At 55.5% G+C, this 14557-nt stretch overlaps 1 protein-coding gene across 2 annotated transcripts; it reads left to right on the forward strand.

Moving 5' to 3' along the window:
* Positions 1 to 2837: 2837 nt before the first annotated feature.
* TNNT2 (troponin T2, cardiac type) lies at positions 2838 to 10829 on the forward strand. 2 transcript variants are annotated; one of them, XM_081299370.1, is made up of 12 exons: positions 2838 to 2879; positions 4046 to 4151; positions 4301 to 4336; positions 5214 to 5247; positions 6380 to 6440; positions 6692 to 6808; positions 7566 to 7643; positions 8048 to 8158; positions 9275 to 9384; positions 9840 to 9930; positions 10191 to 10231; positions 10593 to 10829. In XM_081299370.1, exons 1-12 carry the CDS (start codon positions 2853 to 2855, stop codon positions 10636 to 10638), a joined length of 858 nt encoding a protein of 285 aa, XP_081155496.1. In that variant the 5' UTR covers positions 2838 to 2852; the 3' UTR covers positions 10639 to 10829. The 2 variants fall into 2 exon arrangements, with proteins under 2 accessions (XP_081155496.1, XP_081155497.1); XM_081299371.1 differs by having other exon boundaries at positions 4304 to 4336.
* Positions 10830 to 14557: the final 3728 nt, after the last annotated feature.

Genomic DNA, 14557 nt, shown 5'->3' on the forward strand with positions numbered 1-14557 from the left:
CCACTGAGCCACCTCTCCAGCCCTTTTTCGTATTTTATTTTGAGACAGAGTCTCACTGAGTTGCTTAGGTCCTTGCTAAGTTGCTGAGCCTGGTTTTGAACTTGTGATCCTCCTGCCTCAGCCTCCCGAGCTGCTGGGGTAACAGTCGTGTGTCACCGTGTCCAACTGCCAACTGTTTTCTTTACCACTTTTCCTAATTAATTATTTTTATTTTTTCTTGACCATGGAAAATCTGAAAGGCATATAAACGTAGAATCTGTGTTCCCCTCAAAACAAAACAACAGCAACCCCCAAAAAGAAAATAAAACAAAAACCAAAAAACAACCAAACCCCAAAACACCCTCCAGACTCATGACCCGCCAACAATCATCAGCTCATGGTCATTATTCTTTCGTCTCTCTCCATCTGCCCCCAGTTATTTGGAAACATGCATCCCAAATCATTCCCACACATCATATCATTTCATGCTTTAATATTTCAGCGTGTATCTCTAAATATAAGCACTATAAAGAAAAACCCAGAACCCCGATACCATGGTCCCACCTAAGAACATTCCATTTAATAGTCTTTCAATTACGAATCTGCAGAGGCCCAGTTACCTGAGACATTATATACAGACATGGAGATTTATTAGTATTGTCTAGCAAAGGCCTGTCTTGTTGTCCCTGTTCTTGGAGGTTTTAACATCTGCCCTCCTCAGCTTTGGGTCCCTGATGTCACTGGAAGATCTCCCTGGCCTCTCCTTCCTGAGATCCTGAAACGGGAAGTGATTAAGAGACCTCACTGCCATCCCCACCCAGTCCACAAATGGCCCAGAATGGCCCTCGGGCGCCACAAGCCTCAGTATCACAGGCAGGCTGGAACCTGCCTCTTAGTGGCTCAGCAGATTCTCAAAATATCACGTCAGCACAAGGTGTGCAGAGGTTAGGGAAAGGGTCTTCAGGAAGCTCCAGGAAGAGAGTTGGTGGGGTTTCAGGGCCTGCTCCCCCTTTTTCCCCCAGGCCTTCTAGGGAAAAAGGGGGGCATCTCCTGCACATTTAGAGCCGCTCCAAGGGCGTCTAGCCAAAGAAGGGACTGGAGAGAGATTCAAAGGCAAAGCCAGCCAGACCCCCTGGAATCACGTTTGGTTTTCCTGGAATAGCAAATCCTTAAGGAGCAATCTCTAGATATGTTCCCTGCACCAGCTCTTGAAATGGTGGAGCTTCCTTTATTTTGGGATTTTCCACTTCATGAAGGCAGGTTTTGGGTGGCAGGGTTTGAAAGCTGGACCTCTGGATTTGGGACCAATCTGCATGTTACACGCAGCGGGATTTAGTCTTGAGTTAACAAAATCATTCTCTGCAGTGAGAGGGGTCTAAGCCCTGTGCAGCGGGCCCCCTTCCCAGCTAAGGACCTGGCTGTTGGTGACCAAGGGAGATCAAGGGCTATGAGTGGCCACAGTGCCTCCAGTATGGACAGCGCTGAGCATCTCTTCCTCTGGGAGACTAATTGTTCCACTGCGTGAGCTCTTCCTGGGGTGGAGGGTTTCAGCTGGAATAGCGAGGAAGTTGCCAGACATTTCCTCTGGGTTAACTATGCTCTGCCTTAGATGATTGACTTCCTTTTCCAGGCCAGGGAAGCACCCCGGGTACCAAGAAGGGTTTTCCAAGTGCGACTTGGAAACGGGATTTGTCCAAGAGACTCACTTGGAGCAGGAATGTAGAGAAGTTTGACAGTTATCAATTGTTTCTCCTTCTCTGCTCCTTTGGTGCCTCTGTCTCAGGCTGCGTGGTCTAGAGGCAGAACAGGGAGCTGCTAGTTAGTGCTTACTGAATGCTTCCCCTCTGTCAAGGTGTGCCAGGGTGTTCGGTTCTCACGTGGGCTGGGAGTGAGGTCATCTTGCATTTACTGACCAAGCACCTGGGGCTCCGGGGAGTTACCGAGCAGGGAGTTGTCCGAGCTGCTCAAAGTGGGCTTTAGGCTAACTGCAAGCCCCGCATGGTCACGGCCACGCCCTGTGCTGCTGCAAGCTGCCAGGCTCTCCGCCCCACACTAACCTGTCTCACTTCTCCCCTCCGCTGCTGCCTCCCTTGAACCTGGAAGAGGAAGACTGGCAAGAGGACGAAGACGGTAGTACAGCTTTTCCTGTCCGCTTTCAGCTCCCTGCTGTCCTGAGTGCCACCTGCTTGTCCAGGGGCCCTGTCCTTGGGGTGGGGAGTGCTGAGTGGGTCAGTCACTTTCCTCCCCAGTCTCAGAGGGGCCAGGACCACAGTTCTGAGACCTTCAGAACCTGCGTGTCCTCCAGGGTCACTGGCTTCTCCTGGGCTGGGCAGTGGGAAAGACCCAGGCTGGCTGGTCTTCCCTGTGCCCCTCATTGGAGGCCATAGAGGGCGGCTCCTGACTGTGGTGAATAGCCCCCCTGTCCCGCCCCAACGGCACATCCCAGGGCTTTCCAGGCTGGGTCTTTCCTGATGAGTTGGCCTTTCCCAGGCAGGGTGGCCAGGGGTCAAGGGGCCTGCGGATAAAGTCATCTGAAGAGCAACTGGGGCACTGGAAATAGTCAGAATAGAGAGGACATGATGTCAGCTTTTAGATGTGCCCTGCTGAGGGGAGGGGTGGGGCTGGACTTGTCCCCAGCGCCCAGGGTTAGCACGAGGGCAATGGAAGCAGACTGGGGCTTATTTTAGAACAAACTTAGGCCCACAGTGATGTCCCAAGATGCAGTAGGCAGCCAGGAGGGGCAGGGAGCACCCCTCTTCGGGTCTGTGGCATGACCCCTGGGTGAGGGTGCCGTGGCAGCACACATAGGATGGCCCAGAGAGGTGTTAAAACGGTGGCCTGAAGGGGGACCCCAAAACTGGCCTTCTAGACTCATGCCTTCTGGAAGGATCTTTTTTGAGGTAAGCCTCTTGCAGGGATCAAAGAAGAGGCATCTCCAGGCCTCAGAGAGATTCAGACTTGGGAAAGGAGTGAAAGTATGAGGGCAGAGGGAAGGAGGCTGAACTCTCTCTGAATGGTGCGCCCTTCCTCTGTCCTGAGGCATTTTTTTCTGCCTCTGCCAAGAGGCTGTCATTGTCAATCAGTCAAGGAGCCTTGCCAAGCACTTCGACAGGCAGAGCCGTGGTGGTGATGTCACCCTGTCTGCCCCAAAATCTGTCTACTCCAAGAGCCGGAAAGGGCAGGGTTCACATCCTGCTAAGCAAATGGATGAAAACAGAGAAATCCTGGCAACCTTTTGGATAGTACAAATACTAACTGTGGGCATCTCATCCACCCACACAGGCTCACTGTCTTGGTTTCATTTAGACACAGAGGAAGGGTGTCCAGACTTGGAGAGTCCCTGGGCCCCAGACAGGAGCTTCCCTGACATCTCACCTTAAGCAGGGCCCATCCTATGGTGCCAGGCACTGGGTGGAACTCCTGGGGTCGAAAGTTGGGGAATGAGCTGGAGTCAGACCCCCAGGGAGGTCATTGGGGTCAGGTCAGGTAGATGGAGCCCCAGAGACACCCCACATCCTAATCTGCTTCTACCCCAGATCTTTGGCCCTCCTGGTGACCTCCAGGTAGGGAACAGGTTTCCATTTGGGGAAAGGCCCAGTTCTGATTCCCAAACTCCCAGAGAGGCAAATTTGGGACCAAACAACTATTCACAAGCCTGACTGTGCCCTTCTGTTGTGGTCCCCCCCCCCCCCGCAACCTGAGGTGGCGAACTCTTTCTGTACAGGAAGAGAGAGTAAATACTTGAGGCCTTTCGGGCCATGGTCTCTACCTCAACTACTCAGCTCTGTGACTGGGGCACAAACGCACCCACAGACAGGACATGAATGAGTGGGGGTGACTGCGGGCCAACTTCATGTACAGGGACATTTTGGGGGGCCAGATTAGGTGTATATATATATATTTTTTTTTTTTTTTTGTTGACGTTTGGTTTAAATCAAGAACAGAGCAGCCTCCCATTCACATTGGTTGACCCCAATCCATCTGGACCCGGAAGTTGTTGGCCCTGGGTCCCTGTCTCTGCTGTCCTTTCTGGGTGCCCCCTTCCTATCTGTTCTGGGTGCTGCAGGGCCAGGTTGTTCACTGGGTCCGGTTCACTTCTGCAGAGCAGGATGAGGCAGCAGAAGAGGAGGCTGAAGATGGGACTGGGGCTGAGGATGAGACCAAGGCCGAAGGTATGAGCCTGGGGCACTGTGTGTGTGTGAAAGACCCCGACCCCAGAAGCCAGCAGGCTGGGCTGAGCCAGGACCTGCTCAGGGGGAAAGCTCTTGGGGGGAATCTGAGCTCGGAACTGGACCTTCATTAACCCTCATGTTTTGTTTAGAAGATGGACTAGAAGAGGAAGCCAGAGATGCTGAAGGTGAGGCTGTGGACATCGAGAGACTCCTCAAAGTAGCTGGGGGAAGACAGTCCACATCTTCCTTCCAGGGAGTTGGGGCAGGAGAAAGGAGGATAGAGTTTTGGACAAATAACTTTTAACCCCTGACCTTCCTCATCTCAGAGAAGCTGCTTTGGGGGTGCCCAGTAGGAGAGGGGAAGAGTGTCCAGGCCCCTGATCTGGGCAGACAAGGGGACCCAGAAGTCACATGCACTCAGGCAGCTCCTGGCACAGAGGCTAAATAGTAGTTGGGTGCAGTGTTTGTAAGATGAACTCCCAAGGCTCAGGTTGCCGTGTGGTGGTCCGGGTGGTAGGCCATCGACGTGGCCACTGTCACATCACAGCCTTTACCAGGCCGCCAGGTGGTGGCAGTCACACCTCCTCAGCAAAGACAGCAGCTGAGGCTTGGAATCCTGCCCACTAGTTTTCTGGCCCAGATCTCTGGCCCTCCTAGTGGCCTCCAGGAAGTCCAGGGGGCAACCAAGATGGCTGAGTTGGGAGAGGATTCTGGGGTCAGAGCCCCCGGGGACCTCTCCACAGGCCCCTCCTCACAGTGAAGCAGAGAAGCAAACCTGCCTTGTCTGGAACTGCTGAACAAGAGAAGGCTTTTTAATCCCGTGCTGAGTGTGTGTGTGCCCAACCCGGTTGTCCCCTGACACCCCCCACCCCCCAGCTGCTGTGGGACAGGAATTTGGGGGTTTACAACCCCAGCTGCCTTCAGGCTTTTGGTGCTCCTGGAATTGGGACTCCCTGTGCAGAGGGGGAAATGGAGGCCCCCAGGCCCCCAACCCACAGGGATGGAGCTGTGACCAGGCCTGGGCCTCCTGACCCTGGGGCCGTGTGCTTCTCTCTCCTCTAGATGGCCCAGCGGAGGAGTCCAAACCCAAGCCCAGGTGAGTGGGAGGCACCTGTGGTAAGGCCCTGGGAGCAGAGGGCCTGTGAGGGAGGGCGGTGAGGACAAGATGGGAGTGCAGTGTGGCACAGTGGGCATGAGCTGGGGGTGTAATAGGCACAGACTACCACATATGGTTGTACAGGTTGTATATTGCACAAGGCTCTTTGCCTGAGGGAGTGAATGGGGCTGAATTCTATCCCACATTCCACTACCAATCATGCACCCTGACATGGATGGGGCTAGAGAAAGGGGATGGACGAGTCAGGGCCTTGGGCAGACAGACACACCCACCTTTACCCCAGGATGACCAGAACCCCCTCCTCCAGGGCTGAGGTAGGACCTGAGGAAAAAGGGAGGAAAATTTGGGAAACCAAGCAACATACCATGCCAGCCTAGGTGTGGTGGCTTCAGAGAGCCCCCGACACAGGGCAGCTTGGCTGTATACGATACCACCCCTGGAGGCGCTGGATGGTGGTTGGGGGCAGGGAGCATTTCCCTCTTGGTGACGTTGGTCCTGCCAGCAGATGGTGCGGGTCCACTCGCGGGCCTGGCCCCACTTCTGTGGGTTCAGTGGAAACCAGCTCCCTCCCAAGCCAGGCCGAGCCCCATTCCCGCATCCAGCCCCCTCCCCTTTGCTGGCCACTGTATGTACCCTGCATAGTCTTATTTCAGCATCAGACAGACCGGAGGGCAGATGGGGAAACCAAGGACCAGAGACCCCACCCTGGCCTGGTGTCACATATCCCATATGTGTGTTGGGATCAACACCAAATTGTGGGAATCCCTGGGCTCCTGGACAGAGTCTCAGGGTCAACCACAGGGATGTGGACTCAGCCCCATACGCCATCTTGTCTCAGCCTCTCAGTCTTAAGGGAGATGGACGCTGCTGCCTTCTCTCTGGGCGTATTGTGAGGATAAGAACACAATGGCGTGTGTGAGAGGGCTCTGTGTATTTCCAGGTGCTGAGCAAGCATGGAGACGACTAGGGTTGACATTAGTGTGACAGCACTGTGCGTTGGCTGGGGCCGTGTAGAAGTCCCTGCAGGAAGGAGAAGGCCCTGCCTGCCCTTTGCAGCCCCTCGGGTTCTGAGCGGGGTTACTCCTCTGACTTCTTACTCCCCTCCCAACAGGCTGTTCATGCCCAACTTGGTGCCACCCAAGATCCCTGATGGAGAGAGAGTGGATTTTGATGTGAGTGGTGGCTGTGGGTAGAGTAGGTCTGAGCTGGGAGTGGTCATAAGAGCTCTAATGAGATGAGAGACCCTGTGGCTTTGTGGGCTGGGGGCAGATAGGTAGAATGGTGTTTAGCACAGGCCAGGCTGGGTGCCAACCCTTGAGTGCTGGCTTGGATTCAGAGCCTTTTGCACTGGGCAGGGGTTATCTGGTCCACCCGTCCACTGGACTAAGGTGGCAGCCTCTAAGCCCCAGGGCTCCACCCACAGGACATCCACAGGAAGCGCATGGAGAAGGACCTGAATGAGCTGCAGACGCTGATCGAGGCTCACTTTGAGAACAGGAAGAAGGAGGAGGAGGAACTGGTTTCTCTCAAAGACAGGATCGTAGGTGTCCAGTCTCCAGCCCACCTCCCTCAGCATCCCTGTTCCTCCCTGCATGAGGCCGGCCTCCTCCACAGCCTGCCCAGGCTCCAGGTCCTGCAGAGTGTGGCCCTTCCTCAGGATCCCTGCTGCAGTGAGCTGCTCTTGTGTCCCTGCATGGTGGCTCCTTGGGTCCCCTTCTCTCCTTGCCAGCCTGGGTGCTCCTTGTTGGCAGGAGCTGAAAGTGGCCTCGGGACCTTGGCAGTACCTAGCCCAGGCCCTGGCTGTGCAATGACTACTCAAATGCCTGTGGTCTCTCCGTCCCTGCCTTTTCCCCACCAAGCCCAGCTACCTCGCTAATGCAGGGACCATGGGAGTACCTGCAGTCTCCTAGCTCAGTGCACTGGGGACAGAGTTATTCTGGTTCCTTTCTTCCTCTCCACCTAACTTGCCTGTCTGTAGCTCCTCTCAGCAACCCGTGACTTGGCTGTCTATCTTTGAGCCCAGAGGCCAGGGCTGGGGCAGCAGCATAGCCCTTGTGGGAGACAGCAAAAGCCACATAGTGGAGATGGTCTCCGACATGCAATGCTGGGTGTGGGTCCCCTGTCATGTCCTCTGTGGCCATCCTGACACAGTCAGCACACTCTTCTCTGGGGCCCACCTGGTAAGGGGTGGACTCTCTGCATCTGTGGAGCTGGCTGAGAGCACTTGGAGCCAGGGCATCCCTTGTGGGTGACATCACCTCTCAGATGCACACTGGGGCCTCTGCCTCTCTCCTTAGGAGAAGCGACGAGCTGAGCGGGCTGAGCAGCAGCGCATCCGTAATGAGCGGGAGAAGGAACGGCAGACCCGCCTGGCTGTGAGTGTCCCTGACAGCTCCCAGCTCTCTATTCATAAATGCCATTCGGTCAAGAGGCAGCGTGCACCAAGTCAGCTCGGGCCATGGTCTTGGCTCTGACATCACACCAGTAAACCTCCCAATCCTGGTGTTTTAAGACTCCCCAGAACTTATCCCTTCCCTAGTGCAGGCTAAGAACCCAGGGCCCCGTTGTCCTCTCTTGTGCAGCTGCTGAGGTCCCTTCCAGAGCCCTAGGCCAGCCCAGGGCCTCATTCGTGCCTGCCCAGGGCTGGGGCACCCCCTGCAGCTCCTTGCCCAGTGGGGAGAGAGCTGATCCCACCCATGCAGACCCCTGGCTTCAGCCCAGAGCCAGGCTTTCCCCCTCTCACCCTTAATTTGCCCTCTTCCTCCTCTCTGAAAACCAGGAGGAGAGGGCCCGGCGAGAGGAGGAGGAGAACAGGAGGAAGGCCGAGGACGAGGCCCGGAAGAAGAAGGCTCTGTCTAACATGATGCATTTTGGAGGCTACATCCAGAAGGTAGGTGGGGGGGGCAGCTGGGGTAGCCAGGAGGTCCCGGAGTACCCTTGAGAAGTGAGGTGTCAGCTGTAGTTGGCAGTTTTATATTGAATTCCAGGAACAATTTCCCCGTTGCTGGGGTAGGAGTCTGAGGGCTCCTCAGGCCCACCCCGGGGGGACTCTCAGTCCGACAGTGGCTTTGCTATGAGGGGCCTGCTGTGGGTAGAGACTAACACGCCTCTAGCTCCCTGGGTACCCATGCACCCCCAAGATGGTTGGGTGCAGCTTGAAGAGCCCTGGGCTTGGAGTCAGAGCCTGGTTGACCCAGCTGTGCCACATACACCTGTGTGGACCCAGTCTGTTTTCTCATATGGGACTGATATTGCCTGCCCTGCTCTTTTGAGAAGGTCCCATGAGCTAACATGGAAAGTGTCTGTTATACTTTCCATGAGGCAGTTTGTTCCTAGGAACTCACTTTGTTCCTCTGCTCCACTGCAGGAGGAGGTGTTGATTTTCTTTATGCAGCTGGACAAATCAGAACTTTTTCTTAGATTTCCAAAGTCCCCAACTCTGCCACTATGCCTCTGCCCCATGGTGACCCTACCAGCCAAGAGCTATCAAAGTAGCCCTTGCCCAAAGCCCTAGCTTCCTCCCTGTCCACCAGAAGGCCCGCTGTGCTGAGCATCTGAATCACTTTTTTCTCCCTGTCTCTCTGCCTGTCTTCTGCTTCTCTCTCTATGTCTCTGTCACGGTCTCGATCTTTCTCTCTGGGTCTTTCTCTCATGGTTTCCTGGCTTAGCAAGCCCAGGTGGGTACCAAAACCTCACATTCTCTTCCTCCCTTTAGTTGTAAGGAGATCCCTGGGAGGGGAGGTGCCTTGCTGGGGAGGGGAGTGCAGAGTTCTGGCTGGGTGGGGAGGAGGAAGCCCAGAGAGGTGGAGGACACCATCTAGGCATGGGAGGAAGGGGTGAAGATGATCCTCCCTGCCCTTGCCTATGTTTCTCAGGGGAATCCAGGCAGAGGATGGTGTGGGGTGTTGCAGGAGCATCCTCTACTCCCAGGGGCAGTTTGGGAGGGTCAGGGGACAGGGAGGGGTGGTCTCTAGCCATGTCCCCCTGCTCACCACACCCCATTCAGACTGAGCGGAAGACTGGGAAGAGGCAGACTGAACGTGAGAAAAAGAAAAAGATTCTGGCTGAGAGGAGGAAGGTGCTGGCCATCGACCACCTGAATGAAGACCAACTGAGGTGGGGCCAGGCCCATGATTCCTTGGGCACTGAGGTCTTAGTAAGGGGTGGAGGGCACTTCTTGCTGGGAACCACCAGAGGGCGCCCCACCCTCACATTTCCTAAACTGGGTTTGCTGGGAATTCAGGCTGGGCCAGGTCAGACCCAACCCATCTGAGCTTTGTGGATAGGTAGAGAGAACTGAGCAGGCCCCTTAACTGTCTGCACTTGGCACTTCAACTTGCTCACCTGCTCACTGGAGGCAGGAGGGGGATTGAGCTAAATGATCTCAGTGCCAGGAGGGCTTCTCCTGCTTCCTCCCAGTTCTTAGAACTCCGTTCTGGAAGCCCCTGGTGTTGTTTCCTACACACTCTGCACTGCCATTGGGGCCCCAGGGGCTGGGTCAGGACCAGGGTGAAGGGTAGTGAGGGCTGTCCTTATTGACCCTTGCTCCATTCCCACTGTGACGCATGCAGGGAGAAAGCCAAGGAACTGTGGCAGAGCATCTATAACCTGGAGGCAGAGAAGTTCGACCTGCAGGAGAAGTTCAAGCAGCAGAAATATGAAGTGAGCCCCATGCTACACACCCCCTCCCACGCCATGCTTCTCCTGGTTTGACTGGGTCCACACCACTGCTGTCCCTCAGGACCTCTTCCATGTCCCCAGTCACTCCATTCAACTCATGCACCTCGACCCCACATCCTGTCTCCAACGGCGTCCGTGCCCTCTCGCCCTCCCCTGGGCTGCACTGAGCTCCCACCTCCCTCATCCCAGGCCTCCTGAGACCTGAGCTGAATTGTTCTTTGTTTTCTCCACTTTTCTTACAGATCAATGTCCTTCGAAACAGGATCAATGACAACCAGAAAGTGTAAGTGTCGGAGGTCCTTCTTTCAGACCCTATCTCCTGCCCGCCCTGTCCCCCTCTTCCAGCCATCTTGCTCCTTGGAGAGCTCTGGGCTCCCACCCCTTCCTCCTCTCCTTTAGCTTGTAGACTTCCCTTTGTGGCTCCTCCAACAATTCTCCCTTCTCTCCCTCTTGGCAGTTCCTTGACAATAGGGGATGGTATGTAGGACCAGAGGTCTCACTCCAGCTTGCAGCTGCTACCCTGTTCTGCCCCTGGAGGTAGCTCCAGGCTGCTCCTCTTAAACCTCAGCATCCCTCAATTTTATCCCTTCCCCATGGAGACCTGCTACTGTGCCTGTATGTAATGGTCCTGCTTTCCCCTGCAGCTCCAAGACCCGCGGGAAGGCCAAGGTCACTGGGCGCTGGAAGTAGGGCCCACGTCTTCTTCACCAAAGCTCTTCTCGCCTGTGTTCCTGCCTTGCACACCTCAGCTCCTGGGACCCTCCTGGGACCCTCCTGGAGGGTCCTGTCTGGAGACCAGGAGGTGGCCTAGCTGGAAGCCAGCACTCCTGCCTGCCCCCTGCCCACACCATGCCAGGAATAAAAAGCCATCGCACATTGCACACACAGAATGGCATTTCTGTCACCTCCCCTGAGATGAGATCCTAGTCTCAGGAAGTCAGGGTGGCCATCAGAGCCCTGGTATCTGGCTAAGCTTGGAGGAGCGTCTGGTCCCTTCCATCTGCCTCCAGATGGGAGAGGCCGTGGCAGGGAATGCTCACGTCTCCTCAGAGCCCAGAAGGGAGTCACCAACAGTGGAAGGGGCTTGTGACTTTAGCCACTGTGAGTCATGGGGAGCAGCACCCTGGGGAGGGCACTGTCGTGTGTGGGGTGCCCACTGCTTGACTCACTCCCTGAGAACAATGCAGTCCTCTTTGGATAGCTGCTATTTCTTCCTCCTCCTAGCCAGGGCACTCAGAGCCAAGAGTCTATGGGGCAGAGAGCCCTTGAGGGAGGAAAGGAGGCTGCTTTCCTGGGCAGCTGTTGAGGCTGGAGCTTCTGAGAGGCCTGGCCCAGTCTGGGTGACATGGTTTTCCCCTTCCGATGACCTGTATATCCTCTAAGGCTTAAAGCCACTTCTTGGGGACCACAGTGTCCCTGAGCTAAAGCACATAGCATGGCAGCATGGATTTCAGTTAACAGGATATGCAAACCCCACAGGATGGGAGAGAAGCTGTTTCAAAGGTCTCCAGGCTACATCCTTGAAAGGGGCTTGTCCTCCTGCACCGCCAAACCTCTCCTCCGGCCACTCTGTCTCCTGGAGTACCTCTGCCCATTACCTATTTGCCATCCATCCACAGGAGCCCAGGGGCCCTGTCTCTTAGAAGGCGTCCACATCTCTCAGGCATCGGAAAACCACCTCTCCTCACTCTGAGCACGTGGGCCTTGCTGCGACCACTAGCTCAGTGCCACCCAGGACTGCGTCACCCCTTAGACCCTTGGGGTATAGTATAGGCCTGTTGATGCTGTGTGCCAAGCACTGTGACGGACACCAGTGATCAACACCACAAGAACACGGTCCTGGGGTGATGGGAGGGGCTCCGCCTTAGCTCTGTTCCTTGTTCCTTCGGTCCATCCTGTGGACAGCCACCTCCTGAGCTGACTGCTGGGCCTGGCCCTGGACAGGCGTACTGGGATCTGAGCAGGCATGACCCACAGGACACAGCGGGTCGCAGGCTCCAGCTTGGCATGGCAGCAAGGAGGGCCTAGGGGCTGGGGAGCACCAATGGGTCCCCTGGCCTTGGCAGGCAGAGGGCTTTCTGGAGGAAAGTATGTCTACCCCGAGTCTCAGAGGGAGAGGGGGAGAATGTCACGGGGGACCAGGTCTGTGTGTGGGTTTGGGGGCCTTGTATCATGTCCTAGAAGCAGGAGTTAGCATGGTGTGTTTGAAGATACACAGCTATTAGCAGAAGCCAAGCATTTTTCAGTGGGGGACAAGGAGACCCCATGTAAGCGTCCCCCAAACAGGCAGGAGGCAAGAGCCTGGGCCTCAGGCCTAAGAAGAGCTCTTACTGTGGTCCCCAGAAGACCTTCCAGCAGCTCCTGGGCACAACCCCAGTTCTACTCACCCTAGTCTACAGGGTAGGGCACATGTGACAGCACCCCATCCCCTGGAGACAGTGGCATTAGTTCCAAAACCAGAGTGACAGAATTTTCCAACCACCATCAAGTACCTGTGGGGCTCCGCCTCCTATGCTTCGAGGTCACCCTTGGAGCAATAAGGGGATGGCAGCAGCCTTGGTCCTGCCTCTGGCTCCTCCCTTCCCATCGGATCCTTAGGATCACTCTTCCGTGCCCATTGAGGTGGGTGCTCCCCAAAACTACATCCTGAGGCAGAGCCAGGAGGCAGCCTTTGCTCTCCTCTGCATCTCCCCTGAGGTCAGTCCCATGTTATATCTTTTCTCTTTAAAGTCACCTGGGGTCCAAGAAAGATCTTTAACCCCTTCCCCCCAATATTCCCCATTTATTGGTGATGAGAGTATTCAAGGGCTGTTTAGTTACATTAGGTTTTCTGGGGTTTTAATCATCCATAGTCATCAGAAGAAGGGGGAACACAGTAGTACAGTAAGATATTGAGAGAGAGAGAGAGAGAGAGAGAGAGAGAGAGAGAGAGAGAGAGAGAGAGAGAGGGAGGGGAGAGGTTTTCATATAACTCTTATTGTAGTTCATTGTTACAATATTTCTATTTTATTTGCCAAGTTTATAAATCAAACTTTATCATAGGTAAACATACGTAGGAAAAATAGCTACATGTAGTTAATTCATTAAGTCCACTAGTTTTTTGATTGCCATGGTGTTGAATCAAACACTGGAGATACAGGATGGCCCTGAGCTGGTCTGGGCCTCCTGACCACTCAGGAGTGGGAAGGGGCTGCAGTAGGGCCACTGTCCTGTGACTAGCCACTGCGACTAGCCACTCTCAGGAGTTCTGGGGCTGGGAAGCCGGCTCACCAGTGCTCAGTCAGGTTGGGCCCTCCTTGCAGAGGGATTTACAGAGAGCCTCAGGGGACCTCTCTTTCCATCTGGGAGCCAGGGCCATGCCAACTCCCTGACCAGACCCCTGGGAGTTGGTTGCAGGGAGCGGGGGGACGAGAGCCACTGCCATGGGCCGTCTCTCCTGGTACTTGGCCAGGACGGTGCCACTGCCCGGATGGAGGTGGTGGAGCTCGCTTCTGTGCAGCCTCCACCCCTAACTCTGCAGCCTGGTTTCTGGAAAGGGTGGGGCCGGTCCTGCACTTTCGTGGGTCCGCCCAGGTAGTGGGGAGGGCTGGGCTCAGGGCGGGCGGCAGGGCCAGGCTCTCTGAATGGCCCCAGTTAGGGGTGGGGTAGGTTGGTGGTACAGGGGGGACCAGGCTGAACTCTAGGTCCCCACGGCATAGCATGGGCACTTACCTGTCTGGGTACAGATCCCCTCTGAAGGTTTAGCCTGCCCTGTTATTGCGTAGAGAGGAAGACCCAGCATAAGTTGGGGAAAATACAGAGGATCTAAGTCAACTCACTTCTTTTCTGCACAACATATGTCTCGTGGGTTCTCACTTTGCCCCTGCACCAGGCACTTAGAACTGTTGTCTCTGAACAAGCACCTGTGGCCCACAGGTCACTCCCACATGGCAGATGAGGAAACCGAGGTTCAGACAGTTTAAGCAATGTGCCATCCAGTTAGCAACTGGTAAAGAGGGGTTTGAACCTAGGTCTCTGGGACTCCTGACTTGTGGACCTTGTAGATTGAGGAGAACCCAATCTCTACAAGCTCCAGTGCCTGGGTCAGCGTTGGAGCCTCTGTGAGCGGGTGGGGGTGGCCCAGAGTGTGAGTGCCCGGGGCTCAGCTCCCACTGCCCCTTTCCACCCTGCCCACCCACGGCTAGAGAGGAGATGTGCTGTGTCCAACACCAGGAGGCTAGCCTGGAGGCGGCATTGATAGGCCTTTGCCCAGGACGCAAGAGCGATCAGGCAGCCTCCTCTTTCTTGGGGGAGGCCATTCCTGTGCGAGGAGTGGGCAGTGGGGGACCTGAGGGTCATGGAAGTTCCTGTCATTGCCTCAGTGATGGGTAATCCCTCAACTCTGCAAAGAGTATGCGAACCATAGGGAGGGCTGAGCCCTGGGTCTAAACATGAGCAGGGCTGGAAGGGGTGAGGCTTCAGGGGCGCTCTGCAGTTTCCCTCTACCCTTACTTTCCAGCCACAGGGAGCTAGCTATTTTTCCGCAGGGCTCTCTCTCCTGCCCTTGGAATATCCTTCCTTCCCTCTCTGCCTGTCCAGCTTCTCCCCACCCCTCTGGTCCTTGCTGAAG

Source organism: Spermophilus citellus (assembly GCF_964194105.1).
Source record: "Spermophilus citellus genome assembly, chromosome: 6".
Taxonomy (NCBI): Eukaryota; Metazoa; Chordata; class Mammalia; order Rodentia; family Sciuridae; genus Spermophilus; species Spermophilus citellus.